The following is a 19,371-nucleotide window of genomic DNA, read 5'->3' as shown; positions in this document are numbered from 1 at the left end:
CCTTTTAAGCGTAAAATTATGCACCGTCATGCTCATTGGATAACTGCAATAAACGAATCGCACGCTTGCCTTTTTAGCTCCAATTCCAGTGATCCCGCAAAACCAGACGAAAGCCAAACGCTCTGCCCCCCCCCTCCCTTCATCCAGTCTGTCTGTCTGCATTATAGGCTATTATTCCATATTATTATGCTTCTCAAACCAATCTAACTGCAGTTTCAATACTGCAAGCATGTAAATACGCTACACTATAGCAAGATCAAAATGAAAATAATGTTCTAAATGCATCAGCTAGAAAAATATAGCCTATTAGATTGGTGAAAGTTTGTCCAGAAAGATATCATTTTCTCTCGCCTGCTGCAGGAAGGATGATGCAGATAAATATAGCCTACATTATGTAAAGTCATTGCATAAATGTGTTTTTATTGTAAAACTAAATGTGGAGTAGGGCCAAGTTATTGGAGCGGACATCACAGTATAGCAGATGACAGTAGAAGCTTCCGAAGCGCGTTCCGCTGTCACTTATCTAAATCACGTTAAATCCACACAGGGTATACAGTATATAGGCTCAAGAGGACATATATGTTTCACATAGGGTGGTGTTTCATTTCAATGTTTTATTTGGTCCAATATTGAAATGTTCTACAATTGCAGGTTGTCTTACCATTACACATTATTTTAGATCTACCTTTTATATCTATTTCGGCTCATTTGGTTGCTATTTAGTAGCGAAATGGAGGACCCAATTGCATGCTGGGACAGGGACATTCACAGGCAGTAAACTTACAACTGCTATTTCCTATGGGAAGCTGGGTGCTGCTATGTGTTGTGTCTGTCTGAGCGAGGGAGTCAGAGAGAGAGAGAGAAGGGTGACAGAGAAGAGGCAGAAGAGCACTGGCGCACTGAATAGGCCTGGTTTCAGAGAGAGACAGAGAAGGGTGACAGGGGAGAGGCAGAAGAGCACTCCTTGACACTGGCGCACTGAATAGGCCTGCTTTTCAAAGGCGCAAAGCGCTAAATGTACGCCAGCTCGGAAGATAGCAGTACGCCGGTATTTAGCGCCGACACGCCCACTTTGGCCCATTCTGGGACTGCGCCACGCCCATTCGGCCTAAAGCGCATTTGGCAGCGTAAAGCCATATTGATATCGTCCCAAAACAGGCGCAAGGCACGTTTTTTTGCGTTTAAGGCCCGTTTTAGCGCCGAAGGCCTGTGGGAGAATAGGGCCCTTTATGTTCACAAAAGGAGCTGTCCATCAGCACCACACAGAAATCAGAAACTAAAAGTGAGCGGCTGCCGGCAAAAGGCTAATTAACAAATAATTGATTATAAATTCAATTACTATCATTCAACAATGGAGAAAGGCATTCTCATAGATTAATAATAATTACGTTTTTGTTTTTTCACGAAGATTGTAATGTTTTTGCAAATGATTTGGCGGCCCACTTGCAATACCTTCACGGCCAGGTGTGGAACATTGGTTTGGAATGCCTGGTCTAGAGATTCCATGTGGCAAGCATGTGGCAAGTAAAAAAGATGTGGTTAAGATGAGGGTTTTCTTATCTAACCAGGACCCTAACCAAATTGCTGTACTTGCTTAAACCTAATGTCTAACCCTAATGCTTTATAAAAATGTGTGTGGTTTGACCAGGAATCGAACGCCAGTCCTCAGATTAGAAGGCAAGCACCTTACCCCCTTAAGCCACAGGACCAAGCACACCCTGAGCTGCACTTTTTTTACACCCTAACCCTAATCTTAACCAAAATTATTTACTTGCCACACGTTTTCAGGAAGAAGCTGTTGCGGCAACCAATCAAATGAGTTCGGGGCGCGGCATTCTTACAGAAAGGCCTTCTTACAGAAATGCTTCAGGACTAACTTGCGCCATGTGCATAACATAATAAGTGGCCATGATCAAGATGCATTGATCTGGAGGAATGATTAAATCCCATTCTTTGACTAATTCCCATCAACACATCACAACTGGACTTGTTCTTGTTTGGCTCTCCTCACTAAACACTTGCTAAAATCATTCTAATCAGGCAAGGTTGCAGCATTTGAACTGGCCCTCTTAATACATCCATGGAACTGGCGCACATCATTTAAATTAGAGCAGCAGGTGTTGTTGGCCAATCATTGTCTATTTTACTCTAAATGGGACCATAATTTACAAAATGAACATCATGCTGTATTGAAAAGTCTTGAAACGCGATTGAGACAAATTTTTTTTAACCAGGCTGGAAACATGTTTATTTCTGCTGTAACACTGGGTACTCGCTTTTGCAGCCAGCTTTCAGTGGCCATTTACCTGCAGTTTTTGACACTTCCACATTGGCTTCATTTTCTTCAGCCCCTAAGGTTGCCGCTTAGCCACAGTACACTCATGAAAACTGATTAAGTAAAAATGAAGCACCCGGAGGTATAATTGCTGCTAGATAATTTGAGGAGTCACAACATTATGTAGCAACATCTTAGCACTGGAAACCCTGAGGTGAAAATAGAGGTAAGTATGAAGCTACCTGGTCTTGGCATCATCTTGGACACAGTGTGCGGCGGTGACCAGCCAGCGTGGGCTGACGATGGATGCTCCGCAGACATGACCATAGCCCTTGATATGGAGGCTGATCTGCCAGGGATACTCCCCCTCTTCTGCCTCTTGCCCGCCCACAATGCGTACCGACTTGAACCGGTTCGTCCCGCAATCTGCGAGATAAACCATCAGTCAATTACAACGGAGGCTTGCTATACCTAAAGTGGATGGAGGTTGAGCTTCATACACATCTGTTTTGTCATGCAGGCTAAACAATGCAGATGGGGTTAATAACTAGTTTTGATCTTGCACAATAATGCCACATGCCAGAAGCCAACATCTGCGCCCGATGAATCTGGTTTACAACATACCGCAGTTAGCCTCATCAGATTTGTCCTCACAGTCCGGTGTGTCGTCACATTCTGGGTTCACTTTACTGATGCACTTGTTGTTTTTACATTTATATGTAAGGTCAGTGCAAGCCACACCAGAGACTAGAGAAAGGGGAAGAAAACAATGTGACAGCGATCAACTCGAAAAGCCATGAAAAAGACTCAAAAAGACTGCATAATGGTCTACAGTGCAGAGGGAAAATTAGGCACACCTTGCAAAAGATTAAATAAAAATCAAGTCATTTAGTCGTCGATTCATTCAAATCTATTCTCGAAATGAGAGAAAAATCTGAGATAAAGTTTCTAGTTAGTCTAGGACCTGGCTCAGATATGTATGCACTTCAGTTAGAAGAGAATATCTCAACTATTATAGACTAATATGACCCCTGTGAGTAACTTGGGACGTGTGCCAAAATCTCTAACCAGGATGATATATATATATATATATATATATATATATATATATATACACAGATCCTTTCCAAAAAATGTGTATATCATGGAAAAGTTAGTTTTTTTCCATAATTCCTTTCAAAAAGTGAAACTTTCATAGATTATAGATTCATTACACACAAAGTGAAATATTTCTAGCCTTTATTTGTTTCATTTTTCATAATTCTGGCCTACAGCTTCAGAAAACCCCCAAACCAGTATTTCAAGAAATTAGAAGTGTGAAGAAAATCAGCAGTTACTTCTCAGTTATGACTGATTCCAGCCTCAGTCCACTCCCTCTGAATCTCCGCCAATTTTTTTTATCGTCTTTGCTTGACAATCCACTGAAGCCCACGGTCATCCATGGTATTTCCATGATATTCTAATCTTTTGGAAAGGATCTGTATACGGTATATATATCTATATATATATCTATATATAGATATAGATATATATATATGCAATTTATCTAAAAAAAACTCCTATAGTATATATATCCTGTAGTGTCAAATGGTCCATTTTTGGGTTTTTCGCCCCGTATAGAGATTTTGGCACACATCCCAAGTTGTTCACAGGGGTCATATTAGTCTATAACAGTTGAGATATTCTCTTCTAACTGAAGTGCATAGATTTCTGAGCCAGGTCCTAGACTAAGTGCAGTTTCACTAGTTTTGGGAAGAAAAGAAAAATCTTTAATCAAATGACTACCATTAAATAATGCATTATTTCACTAGTATCAAGATAATGCCACTTAATTTGTTGCATTGGAGTCAAGTGGAATTATTTCATTCCACTGGTAAATTGCTCCGTTTGCTTTGAAAAAAACCCCCAACACACACATTTTAAAACTCTACTAGACCCAATCACTTGTTGCAATGGACAGTTTTTCAGTGTGAGAGTAAATCAGTCTCACGTCGTTTACAGTTCAGCTCATCAGACCCGTCCCCGCAGTCGTCCCTGCCATCACATTTCTTCTTTTCAGAAACACATTTGCCATTCATACATCCAAACTCTCCAGATTTACATCCTTAAAAAGAGAAAAAAACACATGAGAAAACAGAGTAAGGACCTTTTCGCGCTCATGTCGCTCAAGTCGCCCGTAGCTTAACTGGTCTTACCGCAGTTCAGCTCGTCTGAGTTGTCTCCACAGTCATTTACGCCATCACACTGCCAGAACATGGGCTTGCACAATCCATTTTTACAACTGATGTCAGTTGATTTGCACTCTGGAAGGAAACACGTTTTTAATAATACATACTCCATATCTCAGCGCTGACATTCTGTGTGCCAACCCTATAGAGACTATTAGTAAATTAATACAATAGTAAAAATATCAGTATAGTCTGAGATACTGGATTTACCACTCACTGCATTTCAGCTCATCACTCAAGTCTCCACAGTCATTCCAGCCATCACACTTGAGGTTTGAGTTGATGCACATCTGGTTGTTGCACTGGAACTGCTTTGGACAAGCTGTGAAGAGGGATAACACTTCAGCTCAGCCAGGCGAGAAACACAGAGTTCAGCTAAAATTATACAAATAGCATTCCATTCCATTCCATTGAATTGGATTGAGACTTTATTCAGGACACAGCTCAGAGGGGTCCATAGCACAATAAAATACACAGCAGAGACATTCCACAATGGTTAGACTTTTACATAAAGGCTGAAACGCCAGTGGTTCCACAGTCTGGATGAAAACCTCACGGAACTCAATACAGGGTTGGTTAAAGCTAAAATAATACCGTTTGCAGAGTCTGATAAGTTGTCCAAATAGTCAGTGACTAGAAGTCACGACTGGTGAGCACTCTCAAAAGTTTCAAAAAGTTACGGTGCACGGCTCAAAAAATAATAAGAGAGGGGCAAAAAACCAGCACTCAAAATAATTCCTTTTGGTTGTTTTATTTACCTTCAAGCAAGTTTGACAATGTACGTTTCGGCGTGGAGCCTTCCTCAGCATTGTGCTGACAGAAGACGGACATGACGCATAAATAGTGTCAAACCGGAAATACAATCAATTACATTATCAAGTACTAGGAAATATCTCACAACATAAAATAACAATGAATATAATATCAAAAACATCAGAGAATATCAAAAAAGAGATAAAGGTACAATTTTAAACAGTATACTTGTATATAAGTCTGTATATATTACACAGCAGGAATGCAATAATGTTTTGCAGACGAGAAGAATGAGGCTGGATGGCCACACTTGTGTTAAATAAGCACAGATGAAAAGTCAACATATTAGAATAACAAAAAATCAGTAAGAAAATATTTAAAATAGAATTAGAAAAATACATAATAAAATGCATATAAGTGCATGCATCGGATAGAGATACTGCAGGTCCACACATGACGCTCCCACACTGCCTTACAGTGCAAGAGCATCATGCGTGAACCCACAGCACATCCACCCGACGCACCCCCTAAAGAAAACAACCTAGCAAAAGTTCTTCATTCAAGCCTTTGGGGTGTTCTGTCTGTAAGGTATGTATCCAAAATGCCTCTCTTTGTAACAAGGCCTTGTCTCTGTCACCCCCCCTCTTCAGTGGACTGACCTGTTCTATACCCTGGAACCTGAGGGAACACACGTCGTGACCAAACTCATTAAAATGCCTGGCGACAGAGGATTTTATATCTCTGTTTCTAATGCTACTCTTGTGTTCTGAAATGCGAGTTTTCAACTCTCTGATAGTTTTTCCAATGTATACTAGCCCACATGGACACTTCAATAGATACACAACAAATTTAGTTTTACACGAGATCCTACTCTTAATTGAGTACTTTCTTCCAGAGTGAGGATGGAAGAATGTCTCTCCTCTGATCATAGCATTGCATTGAATACAGTTAAAGCAAGGAAAATTACCATTCTGTACATCAGACAAAAAATGGGAGGGGCCAGGGGGGCGTGTGTAACAGTCAGCTCTAACGATCATATCTCGTACATTTCTTGCCCGTTTTTGAGCAAACAAGGGAGGCTCGCCAAATAAATGGCCCACTTGGGGGTCACTTTGTAAGATATTCCAGTGACTTAAAACACATTTTTTTATTTCCTGAGAAGCAGGTGAAAAAGTAGCAGCACACACTATTCTAGACCCTCGGGCAGGGGTGGACTTCGGGACCAACAGGTCCTCACGTTTCAACCCCCTAACTCTCTGTAGGCTGTTCTCAAGGATTGTGTTGTTAAAACCTTTTACCCTGAACCTTGTACATAGTTCAGCAGCCTGCTCTTCAAACATGTGGTCAGAACTGCAAATCCTCCTAATCCTCAAAAGTTGACTGTATGGCAAACCTCTTTTGAGGCTGGGGGGATGATAGCTAGAGTAGTCCAAGAAACTATTCCTGTCTGTCTGTTTTCTATACACCTTTGTCAGTAGTTGTTCAGATTTGTTTACAGAAACATCAAGGAAGGAGACAGTGTCTTCACTGTATTCTAGAGAGAATTTAATAGATGGTAGTCTGGAATTAATATAAATATTGAACTCCTCTAGTTGAGAGTGTGTCCCAGAAAACAGAAAAAATACATCATCAATATATCTGAACCAACACTTCAAAAAAATGGAGAAGGGGTTGTTATTATATACAAAGTCTTCTTCAAACTTTCCCATAAAGAGGTTTGCATAATTAGGGGAACATGGACTACCCATAGAAACTCCCTGGCATTGAAGATAGTAAGAATTCTCAAATTTAAAATAATTGCTATTAAGGATCAATCTTGACAAATCAACCAAAAAGTCAGTCGGGGGCTGAAGCGTCGATCTTCTATTCAAAAAATGTGTTAGAGCTTGTAAGCCCTCCACATGAGGAACATTAGTGTATAGACTGTTGACATCCATGGTACATAAGAATACATTCTCATCAGTGAGCTGTACAGCACCTAACCTATTCAAAAAGTCAGTGGTGTCTTTCAAATAAGAAGGAAGATCAGATACCAACACTTTAATGTGTCTGTCAAGATATTGAGAAATAGGCTCAGTAAGAGATTGTGTGCCAGCCACAATAGGCCTACCAGGCACTGGCTCAACACAGCTCTTATGGATTTTAGGTAAAGTATAGAACACAGGTCGCACAGGGTGCTTCTGTAACAAGAATTTGAATTCGTTTTGGCTGATAAGAGAATTAGCAAGGGCTGTACTAAGAAAATGCTCAACATTCTGAAAAAATTTAAGTGTGGGGTCACCCATTAGGGGAGTATAAAAATCTGTATTACCAAGTTGTCTCAAGATCTCTGTTGTGTACGCTTCTTTAGTCTGGATGACAACAGCGCCCCCTTTGTCGGCATGTTTTATAACAATAGTCGAATCAGTAGAAAGTGCACGTAATGCTTTCTTTTCTTGCAACTCTATATTAGAATAGAGTCTCATTTTATTTTTGTACAAGTGTACCTTTGTAGCTACATCCTCTTCAACCAGTCGGCAAAAGGTGGCCACGGAGGGGTTCAGGGCAGGCGGAACAAAAGTACTTTTAGCCCTCAGGCCTGGTTCAGACGTGGAAATAGGAACAGTCTGTGAAGGATTCAAACAAGGACGTGAGTGGGGGGCTCCCTTATCAAAGAAAGCACGTAGTTTAATGTTTCTCAAAAATTTAAACATTTCAATCCTAGTTCTAAAAGAATCAGCTTTAGCAGAGGGAATAAAGGATAAACCTTTTGAGAGGATGGATGCTTCTTGTGGAGACAGGGACCTGCTGGATAGGTTGATCACGTTTTCGCCCTCTGCCGCCGATTCCCTCTCCCTCTGCCGGTGCTGGCGGTGTCGCTTGCCTCCTCTTCGGGTTGGGCGGCGTTTGAGGCCCATATTCTGGTCTGGTACCTGCGTTGTGGGGGTACGCCTAAAAAAGGCTGCCGTCTGGAGCCCCTCACTGGCCCGTCGCTCCCCGAATCCTCCGTGGACAGCCCGTTATAAGCTGTGTGTTCTTCTCGTCTGCGTCGGTATCTCTGATAAGAACCTGAGCCGTCTGATGACAACCAGGAATAGACACGTTTGTTCTTATAGTCAAGGGTGTCTCTGCGATATTTGTTAAGCTTCACTTCCATGACCTGCTTCTCATATGTGTCTTTCAAAGTCATACATGTTGTTTCAATCTCTTTGAGCTGTTGCACGTCGATCTTGTTGGTCATCTCTTTCTTCAGATCCATGATCTCTTTTCTAGTTGTGGACAGTTCAGCGTCAACATGCTTAATGACAAGGAGCATGAGGTCAAAGGAACATTTGTTGAGAATTTCACACCATTGTTGGCAAAACTCGCTGTTGTCTCTTCCAAGCGCTGGTTCTTTGTTCATGCGTAGCCCTCTCGGTATGCGTTTGTTACGCCAGTACTGCGAGAGTGTGGAGCCGTGGAGGCTGGAACGGGTCTCTTTCTTTAGTAGAAACTCGTAGCGTCTGGCTAGTGAGGCCACATTGTCAGAAGCAAGGACATCGGAAGACAGTGCAGTAGACACGATTGGAAATAAATTTAAAATACCATCGGAGTCGGAATCCGAGAAGGCCCGAGTAGCAGCTCTTTCATCTGTTAGGCCGTCTATTTCCTGGTACGACGCCATCTTAGTCCGTTTCTGGCAGGTAGAAGGTAGAGGTGCGTCACCCAAAAATAATTGTCCAAATAGTCAGTGACTAGAAGTCACGACTGGTGAGCACTCTCAAAAGTTTCAAAAAGTTACGGTGCACGGCTCAAAAAATAATAAGAGAGGGGCAAAAAACCAGCACTCAAAATAATTCCTTTTGGTTGTTTTATTTACCTTCAAGCAAGTTTGACAATGTACGTTTCGGCGTGGAGCCTTCCTCAGCATTGTGCTGACAGAAGACGGACATGACGCATAAATAGTGTCAAACCGGAAATACAATCAATTACATTATCAAGTACTAGGAAATATCTCACAACATAAAATAACAATGAATATAATATCAAAAACATCAGAGAATATCAAAAAAGAGATAAAGGTACAATTTTAAACAGTATACTTGTATATAAGTCTGTATATATTACACAGCAGGAATGCAATAATGTTTTGCAGACGAGAAGAATGAGGCTGGATGGCCACACTTGTGTTAAATAAGCACAGATGAAAAGTCAACATATTAGAATAACAAAAAATCAGTAAGAAAATATTTAAAATAGAATTAGAAAAATACATAATAAAATGCATATAAGTGCATGCATCGGATAGAGATACTGCAGGTCCACACATGACGCTCCCACACTGCCTTACAGTGCAAGAGCATCATGCGTGAACCCACAGCACATCCACCCGACGCACCCCCTAAAGAAAACAACCTAGCAAAAGTTCTTCATTCAAGCCTTTGGGGTGTTCTGTCTGTAAGGTATGTATCCAAAATGCCTCTCTTTGTAACAAGGCCTTGTCTCTGTCACCCCCCCTCTTCAGTGGACTGACCTGTTCTATACCCTGGAACCTGAGGGAACACACGTCGTGACCAAACTCATTAAAATGCCTGGCGACAGAGGATTTTATATCTCTGTTTCTAATGCTACTCTTGTGTTCTGAAATGCGAGTTTTCAACTCTCTGATAGTTTTTCCAATGTATACTAGCCCACATGGACACTTCAATAGATACACAACAAATTTAGTTTTACACGAGATCCTACTCTTAATTGAGTACTTTCTTCCAGAGTGAGGATGGAAGAATGTCTCTCCTCTGATCATAGCATTGCATTGAATACAGTTAAAGCAAGGAAAATTACCATTCTGTACATCAGACAAAAAATGGGAGGGGCCAGGGGGGCGTGTGTAACAGTCAGCTCTAACGATCATATCTCGTACATTTCTTGCCCGTTTTTGAGCAAACAAGGGAGGCTCGCCAAATAAATGGCTGGCACACAATCTCTTACTGAGCCTATTTCTCAATATCTTGACAGACACATTAAAGTGTTGGTATCTGATCTTCCTTCTTATTTGAAAGACACCACTGACTTTTTGAATAGGTTAGGTGCTGTACAGCTCACTGATGAGAATGTATTCTTATGTACCATGGATGTCAACAGTCTATACACTAATGTTCCTCATGTGGAGGGCTTACAAGCTCTAACACATTTTTTGAATAGAAGATCGACGCTTCAGCCCCCGACTGACTTTTTGGTTGATTTGTCAAGATTGATCCTTAATAGCAATTATTTTAAATTTGAGAATTCTTACTATCTTCAATGCCAGGGAGTTTCTATGGGTAGTCCATGTTCCCCTAATTATGCAAACCTCTTTATGGGAAAGTTTGAAGAAGACTTTGTATATAATAACAACCCCTTCTCCATTTTTTTGAAGTGTTGGTTCAGATATATTGATGATGTATTTTTTCTGTTTTCTGGGACACACTCTCAACTAGAGGAGTTCAATATTTATATTAATTCCAGACTACCATCTATTAAATTCTCTCTAGAATACAGTGAAGACACTGTCTCCTTCCTTGATGTTTCTGTAAACAAATCTGAACAACTACTGACAAAGGTGTATAGAAAACAGACAGACAGGAATAGTTTCTTGGACTACTCTAGCTATCATCCCCCCAGCCTCAAAAGAGGTTTGCCATACAGTCAACTTTTGAGGATTAGGAGGATTTGCAGTTCTGACCACATGTTTGAAGAGCAGGCTGCTGAACTATGTACAAGGTTCAGGGTAAAAGGTTTTAACAACACAATCCTTGAGAACAGCCTACAGAGAGTTAGGGGGTTGAAACGTGAGGACCTGTTGGTCCCGAAGTCCACCCCTGCCCGAGGGTCTAGAATAGTGTGTGCTGCTACTTTTTCACCTGCTTCTCAGGAAATAAAAAAATGTGTTTTAAGTCACTGGAATATCTTACAAAGTGACCCCCAAGTGGGCCATTTATTTGGCGAGCCTCCCTTGTTTGCTCAAAAACGGGCAAGAAATGTACGAGATATGATCGTTAGAGCTGACTGTTACACACGCCCCCCTGGCCCCTCCCATTTTTTGTCTGATGTACAGAATGGTAATTTTCCTTGCTTTAACTGTATTCAATGCAATGCTATGATCAGAGGAGAGACATTCTTCCATCCTCACTCTGGAAGAAAGTACTCAATTAAGAGTAGGATCTCGTGTAAAACTAAATTTGTTGTGTATCTATTGAAGTGTCCATGTGGGCTAGTATACATTGGAAAAACTATCAGAGAGTTGAAAACTCGCATTTCAGAACACAAGAGTAGCATTAGAAACAGAGATATAAAATCCTCTGTCGCCAGGCATTTTAATGAGTTTGGTCACGACGTGTGTTCCCTCAGGTTCCAGGGTATAGAACAGGTCAGTCCACTGAAGAGGGGGGGTGACAGAGACAAGGCCTTGTTACAAAGAGAGGCATTTTGGATACATACCTTACAGACAGAACACCCCAAAGGCTTGAATGAAGAACTTTTGCTAGGTTGTTTTCTTTAGGGGGTGCGTCGGGTGGATGTGCTGTGGGTTCACGCATGATGCTCTTGCACTGTAAGGCAGTGTGGGAGCGTCATGTGTGGACCTGCAGTATCTCTATCCGATGCATGCACTTATATGCATTTTATTATGTATTTTTCTAATTCTATTTTAAATATTTTCTTACTGATTTTTTGTTATTCTAATATGTTGACTTTTCATCTGTGCTTATTTAACACAAGTGTGGCCATCCAGCCTCATTCTTCTCGTCTGCAAAACATTATTGCATTCCTGCTGTGTAATATATACAGACTTATATACAAGTATACTGTTTAAAATTGTACCTTTATCTCTTTTTTGATATTCTCTGATGTTTTTGATATTATATTCATTGTTATTTTATGTTGTGAGATATTTCCTAGTACTTGATAATGTAATTGATTGTATTTCCGGTTTGACACTATTTATGCGTCATGTCCGTCTTCTGTCAGCACAATGCTGAGGAAGGCTCCACGCCGAAACGTACATTGTCAAACTTGCTTGAAGGTAAATAAAACAACCAAAAGGAATTATTTTGAGTGCTGGTTTTTTGCCCCTCTCTTATTATTTTTTGAGCCGTGCACCGTAACTTTTTGAAACTTTTGAGAGTGCTCACCAGTCGTGACTTCTAGTCACTGACTATTTGGACAATTATTTTTGGGTGACGCACCTCTACCTTCTACCTGCCAGAAACGGACTAAGATGGCGTCGTACCAGGAAATAGACGGCCTAACAGATGAAAGAGCTGCTACTCGGGCCTTCTCGGATTCCGACTCCGATGGTATTTTAAATTTATTTCCAATCGTGTCTACTGCACTGTCTTCCGATGTCCTTGCTTCTGACAATGTGGCCTCACTAGCCAGACGCTACGAGTTTCTACTAAAGAAAGAGACCCGTTCCAGCCTCCACGGCTCCACACTCTCGCAGTACTGGCGTAACAAACGCATACCGAGAGGGCTACGCATGAACAAAGAACCAGCGCTTGGAAGAGACAACAGCGAGTTTTGCCAACAATGGTGTGAAATTCTCAACAAATGTTCCTTTGACCTCATGCTCCTTGTCATTAAGCATGTTGACGCTGAACTGTCCACAACTAGAAAAGAGATCATGGATCTGAAGAAAGAGATGACCAACAAGATCGACGTGCAACAGCTCAAAGAGATTGAAACAACATGTATGACTTTGAAAGACACATATGAGAAGCAGGTCATGGAAGTGAAGCTTAACAAATATCGCAGAGACACCCTTGACTATAAGAACAAACGTGTCTATTCCTGGTTGTCATCAGACGGCTCAGGTTCTTATCAGAGATACCGACGCAGACGAGAAGAACACACAGCTTATAACGGGCTGTCCACGGAGGATTCGGGGAGCGACGGGCCAGTGAGGGGCTCCAGACGGCAGCCTTTTTTAGGCGTACCCCCACAACGCAGGTACCAGACCAGAATATGGGCCTCAAACGCCGCCCAACCCGAAGAGGAGGCAAGCGACACCGCCAGCACCGGCAGAGGGAGAGGGAATCGGCGGCAGAGGGCGAAAACGTGATCAACCTATCCAGCAGGTCCCTGTCTCCACAAGAAGCATCCATCCTCTCAAAAGGTTTATCCTTTATTCCCTCTGCTAAAGCTGATTCTTTTAGAACTAGGATTGAAATGTTTAAATTTTTGAGAAACATTAAACTACGTGCTTTCTTTGATAAGGGAGCCCCCCACTCACGTCCTTGTTTGAATCCTTCACAGACTGTTCCTATTTCCACGTCTGAACCAGGCCTGAGGGCTAAAAGTACTTTTGTTCCGCCTGCCCTGAACCCCTCCGTGGCCACCTTTTGCCGACTGGTTGAAGAGGATGTAGCTACAAAGGTACACTTGTACAAAAATAAAATGAGACTCTATTCTAATATAGAGTTGCAAGAAAAGAAAGCATTACGTGCACTTTCTACTGATTCGACTATTGTTATAAAACATGCCGACAAAGGGGGCGCTGTTGTCATCCAGACTAAAGAAGCGTACACAACAGAGATCTTGAGACAACTTGGTAATACAGATTTTTATACTCCCCTAATGGGTGACCCCACACTTAAATTTTTTCAGAATGTTGAGCATTTTCTTAGTACAGCCCTTGCTAATTCTCTTATCAGCCAAAACGAATTCAAATTCTTGTTACAGAAGCACCCTGTGCGACCTGTGTTCTATACTTTACCTAAAATCCATAAGAGCTGTGTTGAGCCAGTGCCTGGTAGGCCTATTGTGGCTGGCACACAATCTCTTACTGAGCCTATTTCTCAATATCTTGACAGACACATTAAAGTGTTGGTATCTGATCTTCCTTCTTATTTGAAAGACACCACTGACTTTTTGAATAGGTTAGGTGCTGTACAGCTCACTGATGAGAATGTATTCTTATGTACCATGGATGTCAACAGTCTATACACTAATGTTCCTCATGTGGAGGGCTTACAAGCTCTAACACATTTTTTGAATAGAAGATCGACGCTTCAGCCCCCGACTGACTTTTTGGTTGATTTGTCAAGATTGATCCTTAATAGCAATTATTTTAAATTTGAGAATTCTTACTATCTTCAATGCCAGGGAGTTTCTATGGGTAGTCCATGTTCCCCTAATTATGCAAACCTCTTTATGGGAAAGTTTGAAGAAGACTTTGTATATAATAACAACCCCTTCTCCATTTTTTTGAAGTGTTGGTTCAGATATATTGATGATGTATTTTTTCTGTTTTCTGGGACACACTCTCAACTAGAGGAGTTCAATATTTATATTAATTCCAGACTACCATCTATTAAATTCTCTCTAGAATACAGTGAAGACACTGTCTCCTTCCTTGATGTTTCTGTAAACAAATCTGAACAACTACTGACAAAGGTGTATAGAAAACAGACAGACAGGAATAGTTTCTTGGACTACTCTAGCTATCATCCCCCCAGCCTCAAAAGAGGTTTGCCATACAGTCAACTTTTGAGGATTAGGAGGATTTGCAGTTCTGACCACATGTTTGAAGAGCAGGCTGCTGAACTATGTACAAGGTTCAGGGTAAAAGGTTTTAACAACACAATCCTTGAGAACAGCCTACAGAGAGTTAGGGGGTTGAAACGTGAGGACCTGTTGGTCCCGAAGTCCACCCCTGCCCGAGGGTCTAGAATAGTGTGTGCTGCTACTTTTTCACCTGCTTCTCAGGAAATAAAAAAATGTGTTTTAAGTCACTGGAATATCTTACAAAGTGACCCCCAAGTGGGCCATTTATTTGGCGAGCCTCCCTTGTTTGCTCAAAAACGGGCAAGAAATGTACGAGATATGATCGTTAGAGCTGACTGTTACACACGCCCCCCTGGCCCCTCCCATTTTTTGTCTGATGTACAGAATGGTAATTTTCCTTGCTTTAACTGTATTCAATGCAATGCTATGATCAGAGGAGAGACATTCTTCCATCCTCACTCTGGAAGAAAGTACTCAATTAAGAGTAGGATCTCGTGTAAAACTAAATTTGTTGTGTATCTATTGAAGTGTCCATGTGGGCTAGTATACATTGGAAAAACTATCAGAGAGTTGAAAACTCGCATTTCAGAACACAAGAGTAGCATTAGAAACAGAGATATAAAATCCTCTGTCGCCAGGCATTTTAATGAGTTTGGTCACGACGTGTGTTCCCTCAGGTTCCAGGGTATAGAACAGGTCAGTCCACTGAAGAGGGGGGGTGACAGAGACAAGGCCTTGTTACAAAGAGAGGCATTTTGGATACATACCTTACAGACAGAACACCCCAAAGGCTTGAATGAAGAACTTTTGCTAGGTTGTTTTCTTTAGGGGGTGCGTCGGGTGGATGTGCTGTGGGTTCACGCATGATGCTCTTGCACTGTAAGGCAGTGTGGGAGCGTCATGTGTGGACCTGCAGTATCTCTATCCGATGCATGCACTTATATGCATTTTATTATGTATTTTTCTAATTCTATTTTAAATATTTTCTTACTGATTTTTTGTTATTCTAATATGTTGACTTTTCATCTGTGCTTATTTAACACAAGTGTGGCCATCCAGCCTCATTCTTCTCGTCTGCAAAACATTATTGCATTCCTGCTGTGTAATATATACAGACTTATATACAAGTATACTGTTTAAAATTGTACCTTTATCTCTTTTTTGATATTCTCTGATGTTTTTGATATTATATTCATTGTTATTTTATGTTGTGAGATATTTCCTAGTACTTGATAATGTAATTGATTGTATTTCCGGTTTGACACTATTTATGCGTCATGTCCGTCTTCTGTCAGCACAATGCTGAGGAAGGCTCCACGCCGAAACGTACATTGTCAAACTTGCTTGAAGGTAAATAAAACAACCAAAAGGAATTATTTTGAGTGCTGGTTTTTTGCCCCTCTCTTAGAGTCTGATAAGTTACCTACACATGCATCTGTATATAAGATTTGGTATTACAGCAGAGCAGGTGCTTTGTGGGTACACAGTGACATCTACAAACATTTGACTTGCACTGCAGCTTCTTGGAGCTTTAAGCAGCAGCCTCATACTGTCATTATAGGCCACTGTGAGTCTCCACATGCTGCCTTTTTTGTAGTACCGCCACAAGTGGGCAGTATATAGCGGGGTACAAAAAGATTTAAAAAGAGAGATCTTCACAGCCACTGAACAAAAACTAAATTTACGAGCCAACATGTTTGCTTGTGTGTACATCTTTCAACAGTGTCTGTAAATTTCCCTATCATCAGATAGGTCGTTGGTCATGTAATGGCCTAAATATTTAGCCTCATTACACTCTTTAAGAGAAACGCCGGACAGGAAGAAGCCAGGAAATACTGATTTTCTGTCTTCCCTTCTGACAATCATAATTACCCTGATTTGCATTATATTTGATGTGGAAGTCTATAAAATATTGTGATAGATACCCTCAGTACCTGCTGAAGACCAGCACTGGACTGACACATGGACAAAAAAATCACCAAATCATCTGTGTACATAAGGTAGTTAATGAGAGAATCACCAGCCATGCACCCTGATAAGAAATCATCATTGGGGGGAAACTGGGGCGGTATTTTCTCTACTTACGGTCTTTCGAGTCGATGGCCAAAAACTCGGCGGTAAAGCCTCGGTCCACATACGAGGCGTCGGCACTAAACCACACAGACATTTTGTTGGTCTTGCTGGTCTCTGTCACTGTGCTGTCAGGTTTTTCTCCACACAGTCTGAGGATGAGGCAAGGCACAAGCGGGGACATGTCAGTCAGCCCCGTTACACAATCCCTAACTGGCTCTCACGCTGGCCTTACAGGTATGGACTCACTTCTTTCCGTTGATCTCCACGTAGTCTTTGTTGCAGGCGCCGCTGTTCTCCTGCCCCGGCTCAGACAGAAGGAACTTCTTGAAGATCACCTTCACCACTTTGCCAGCAGGGACCTTTAAGAGAGATGGAGAGGGCGGGCAAACAAGACTCAATGATGTGGGAACTAGTGGGCTTTTTTTGGAGCTTTTTTTAGAAGAGCAGCATGATAAAACATACAGATGTTGTGGCTGGGTAATGTGTAGATTACTGCCATCGTCTCACCTCAATCTGCCACCCACATAAAGTGTTGGGTGGGTAGTAATTTGGGTAGTTGGGAGAGGTGAAAGTGCCTTTTTCACCCGTCAGCTGGCCGCCACATGTCATTCCTATCACAAACGTACAGAAGACGTATCATGAAGACGTATCATGAAGAAGTATCCATGTTTGCAGTTCAGGGGCGTATGCAGAAATTGAATTATAGGTGGGCCTGGATCAAATTGGGTGGGCCTGGATAGGAAGGGGTGCAGATTTGCCTCTAGAAAACAACCAATAAAAAAAAAAAAAAAAATTGGGTGGGCCAGGGCAAGAAGTGGGTGGGCCTGTGCCTACCCAGGCCCACCCGTAGATACGCCCCTGTTGCAGTTGCACAGATATTAAGCATTTGCACTGTAGTTTGTAACATACAGGCTCAAACAGATAATTGCGTGAGAGATGAGCTGCAGTCCGTGCACGAGAGAACCTACCTTTACCCCCGCGGCGGACCTGTGAGACGTGCGCTCTGAGACCGGGGAAGTTCTTCTCCTCATTGGTCACCAACGTCACCAGCATGACATTGCTAGAGGACAAGAAGCTCAGGGGGTAGCTGGGGGAGTAGTACCCACAAATCCTGTAGAAAACAGACAGACAGACAAAATAAAATTCCTGCATTGAGTCTTAAGTAGCTTAAAAATTTTATTTCTTTCAGCATGGAAATTGTCAAATTTGAAGGTATGGAATATATCAGCACCTAATTTCGGGTATCAGCAGCTCCAATCCAAAAGAATCAGCTTTCAAAAACCTTCTTGGTTGAGCCTTAGACATTTCCCCCCAAAAAGTTGTGTTTTACTCTTGTATTTTTTTATTCCTGCATGGTCCACATAGCATCTGACCAGCAGAGGGCCATACATGCAAGTCTATTCTACAACCCCAGAATTCTCCAAAACAAATCCATAAACATGTATGTCAATACAAGACAATAAGGTCACAGAAATACAACAGGCAGAAGAGTTCCTCATCTGCCTGTTGTTGAACTGAGACAAGACAAAGTGCAAACTCACTCTTCCATAACACGGCTCTCGATGGCCACCAGGGAGTCGTAGATTTTGACATAGTCATTCTTGCAGTTATTTTCCAGATTGAAGGTGTCAAAGTCAAGCTTGATGACATAGCCGCGGTCCGCTCTCAGCTGCCACTGGACGACGGTGTCGGCGGTATAAGGTTCGTCGGGGAAGCCAGGGGACGTAATGGTCCCTATGAGATCGGCCTTTGTATGTTCTGTGTACTTGAAAAACCCTGAGGAGACAGTTTACATTCATTTTAGTCGTAATCTGTAATGTATCCTCTCTTACTTTAAATGAAACCGCTCCACAGGACTAGAGTAGACCAATTCGTGCCGGTGCAATGTAAATTTCAACCCGGCTGAAGCAGACAGATTTCACTATGCTAATATGCAAATACCTGATCACATAATTTCACTTGTGTGCAAGCACCATCACTTTTTTAAAGATTTCCTTTTGATGACTGCCATCTTCTGCATTATGATTAACACTACAGTACGTGGAATATGCAATCTGCAATAATGGTAAATTACAGGGACGTTTTCACAAACTACATTCCAACATTTGATCTACAACACACAGAATCATTTTAGCATGCATTTCATCTTTGTAGTTTCTCTGTAGTTCACCTCTTTTTGTTCACTTTTTCCAAAGTCATATGTTTCTCATTAGAAGTCGTTTGCAATAACAAAACAAACTGCATGCATAAATATGACAAGGGTATATGTTTATCATGCAAGTCGGTCCCATGCATGTACCACATTATGCAATTCAAGATGGGTAGACGGACAATGCAGTTGCATTCCCTATAAAATCCTATTTGTTGTTAGCTTTGTTACATGTTGTTAGCTAAAGAAAAATAATGGTCCCAGCTAAACACTGAAAAGCCAGTGAACTTTTACATGATTTGTAGTTTTCCATGTCTATAGATATCCATTTTCCAGCATTTGCACAGTCTTGAAGACACCTGTAGTGTAACTGATGAATGCAGGCAGAGTAC

General features: G+C 41.5%; 1 protein-coding gene across 1 annotated transcript in view; it reads right to left on the bottom strand.

Annotated features, from left to right (window-relative positions):
* st14a (ST14 transmembrane serine protease matriptase a) overlaps positions 1-19,371 on the bottom strand; it is a 32,989-nt gene that overhangs the window by 5,944 nt on the left and 7,674 nt on the right. Inside the window, exons 7-16 of the mRNA XM_083637657.1 lie at positions 18,372-18,606; positions 17,799-17,941; positions 17,338-17,441; positions 17,077-17,189; positions 16,843-16,979; positions 4,721-4,825; positions 4,471-4,578; positions 4,266-4,379; positions 2,900-3,022; positions 2,518-2,701 (exon numbers count right to left, since the gene is read on the bottom strand). Coding sequence (XP_083493783.1) covers positions 2,518-2,701; positions 2,900-3,022; positions 4,266-4,379; positions 4,471-4,578; positions 4,721-4,825; positions 16,843-16,979; positions 17,077-17,189; positions 17,338-17,441; positions 17,799-17,941; positions 18,372-18,606 — 1,366 coding nt within the window. The remainder of the gene's footprint in view (positions 1-2,517; positions 2,702-2,899; positions 3,023-4,265; positions 4,380-4,470; positions 4,579-4,720; positions 4,826-16,842; positions 16,980-17,076; positions 17,190-17,337; positions 17,442-17,798; positions 17,942-18,371; positions 18,607-19,371) is intronic.

The sequence above is a fragment of the Poromitra crassiceps genome, assembly GCF_964638095.1.
Source record: "Poromitra crassiceps genome assembly, chromosome: 5".
NCBI lineage: Eukaryota > Metazoa > Chordata > Actinopteri > Beryciformes > Melamphaidae > Poromitra > Poromitra crassiceps.
This window is presented reverse-complemented; position numbering and strand designations above follow the sequence as displayed.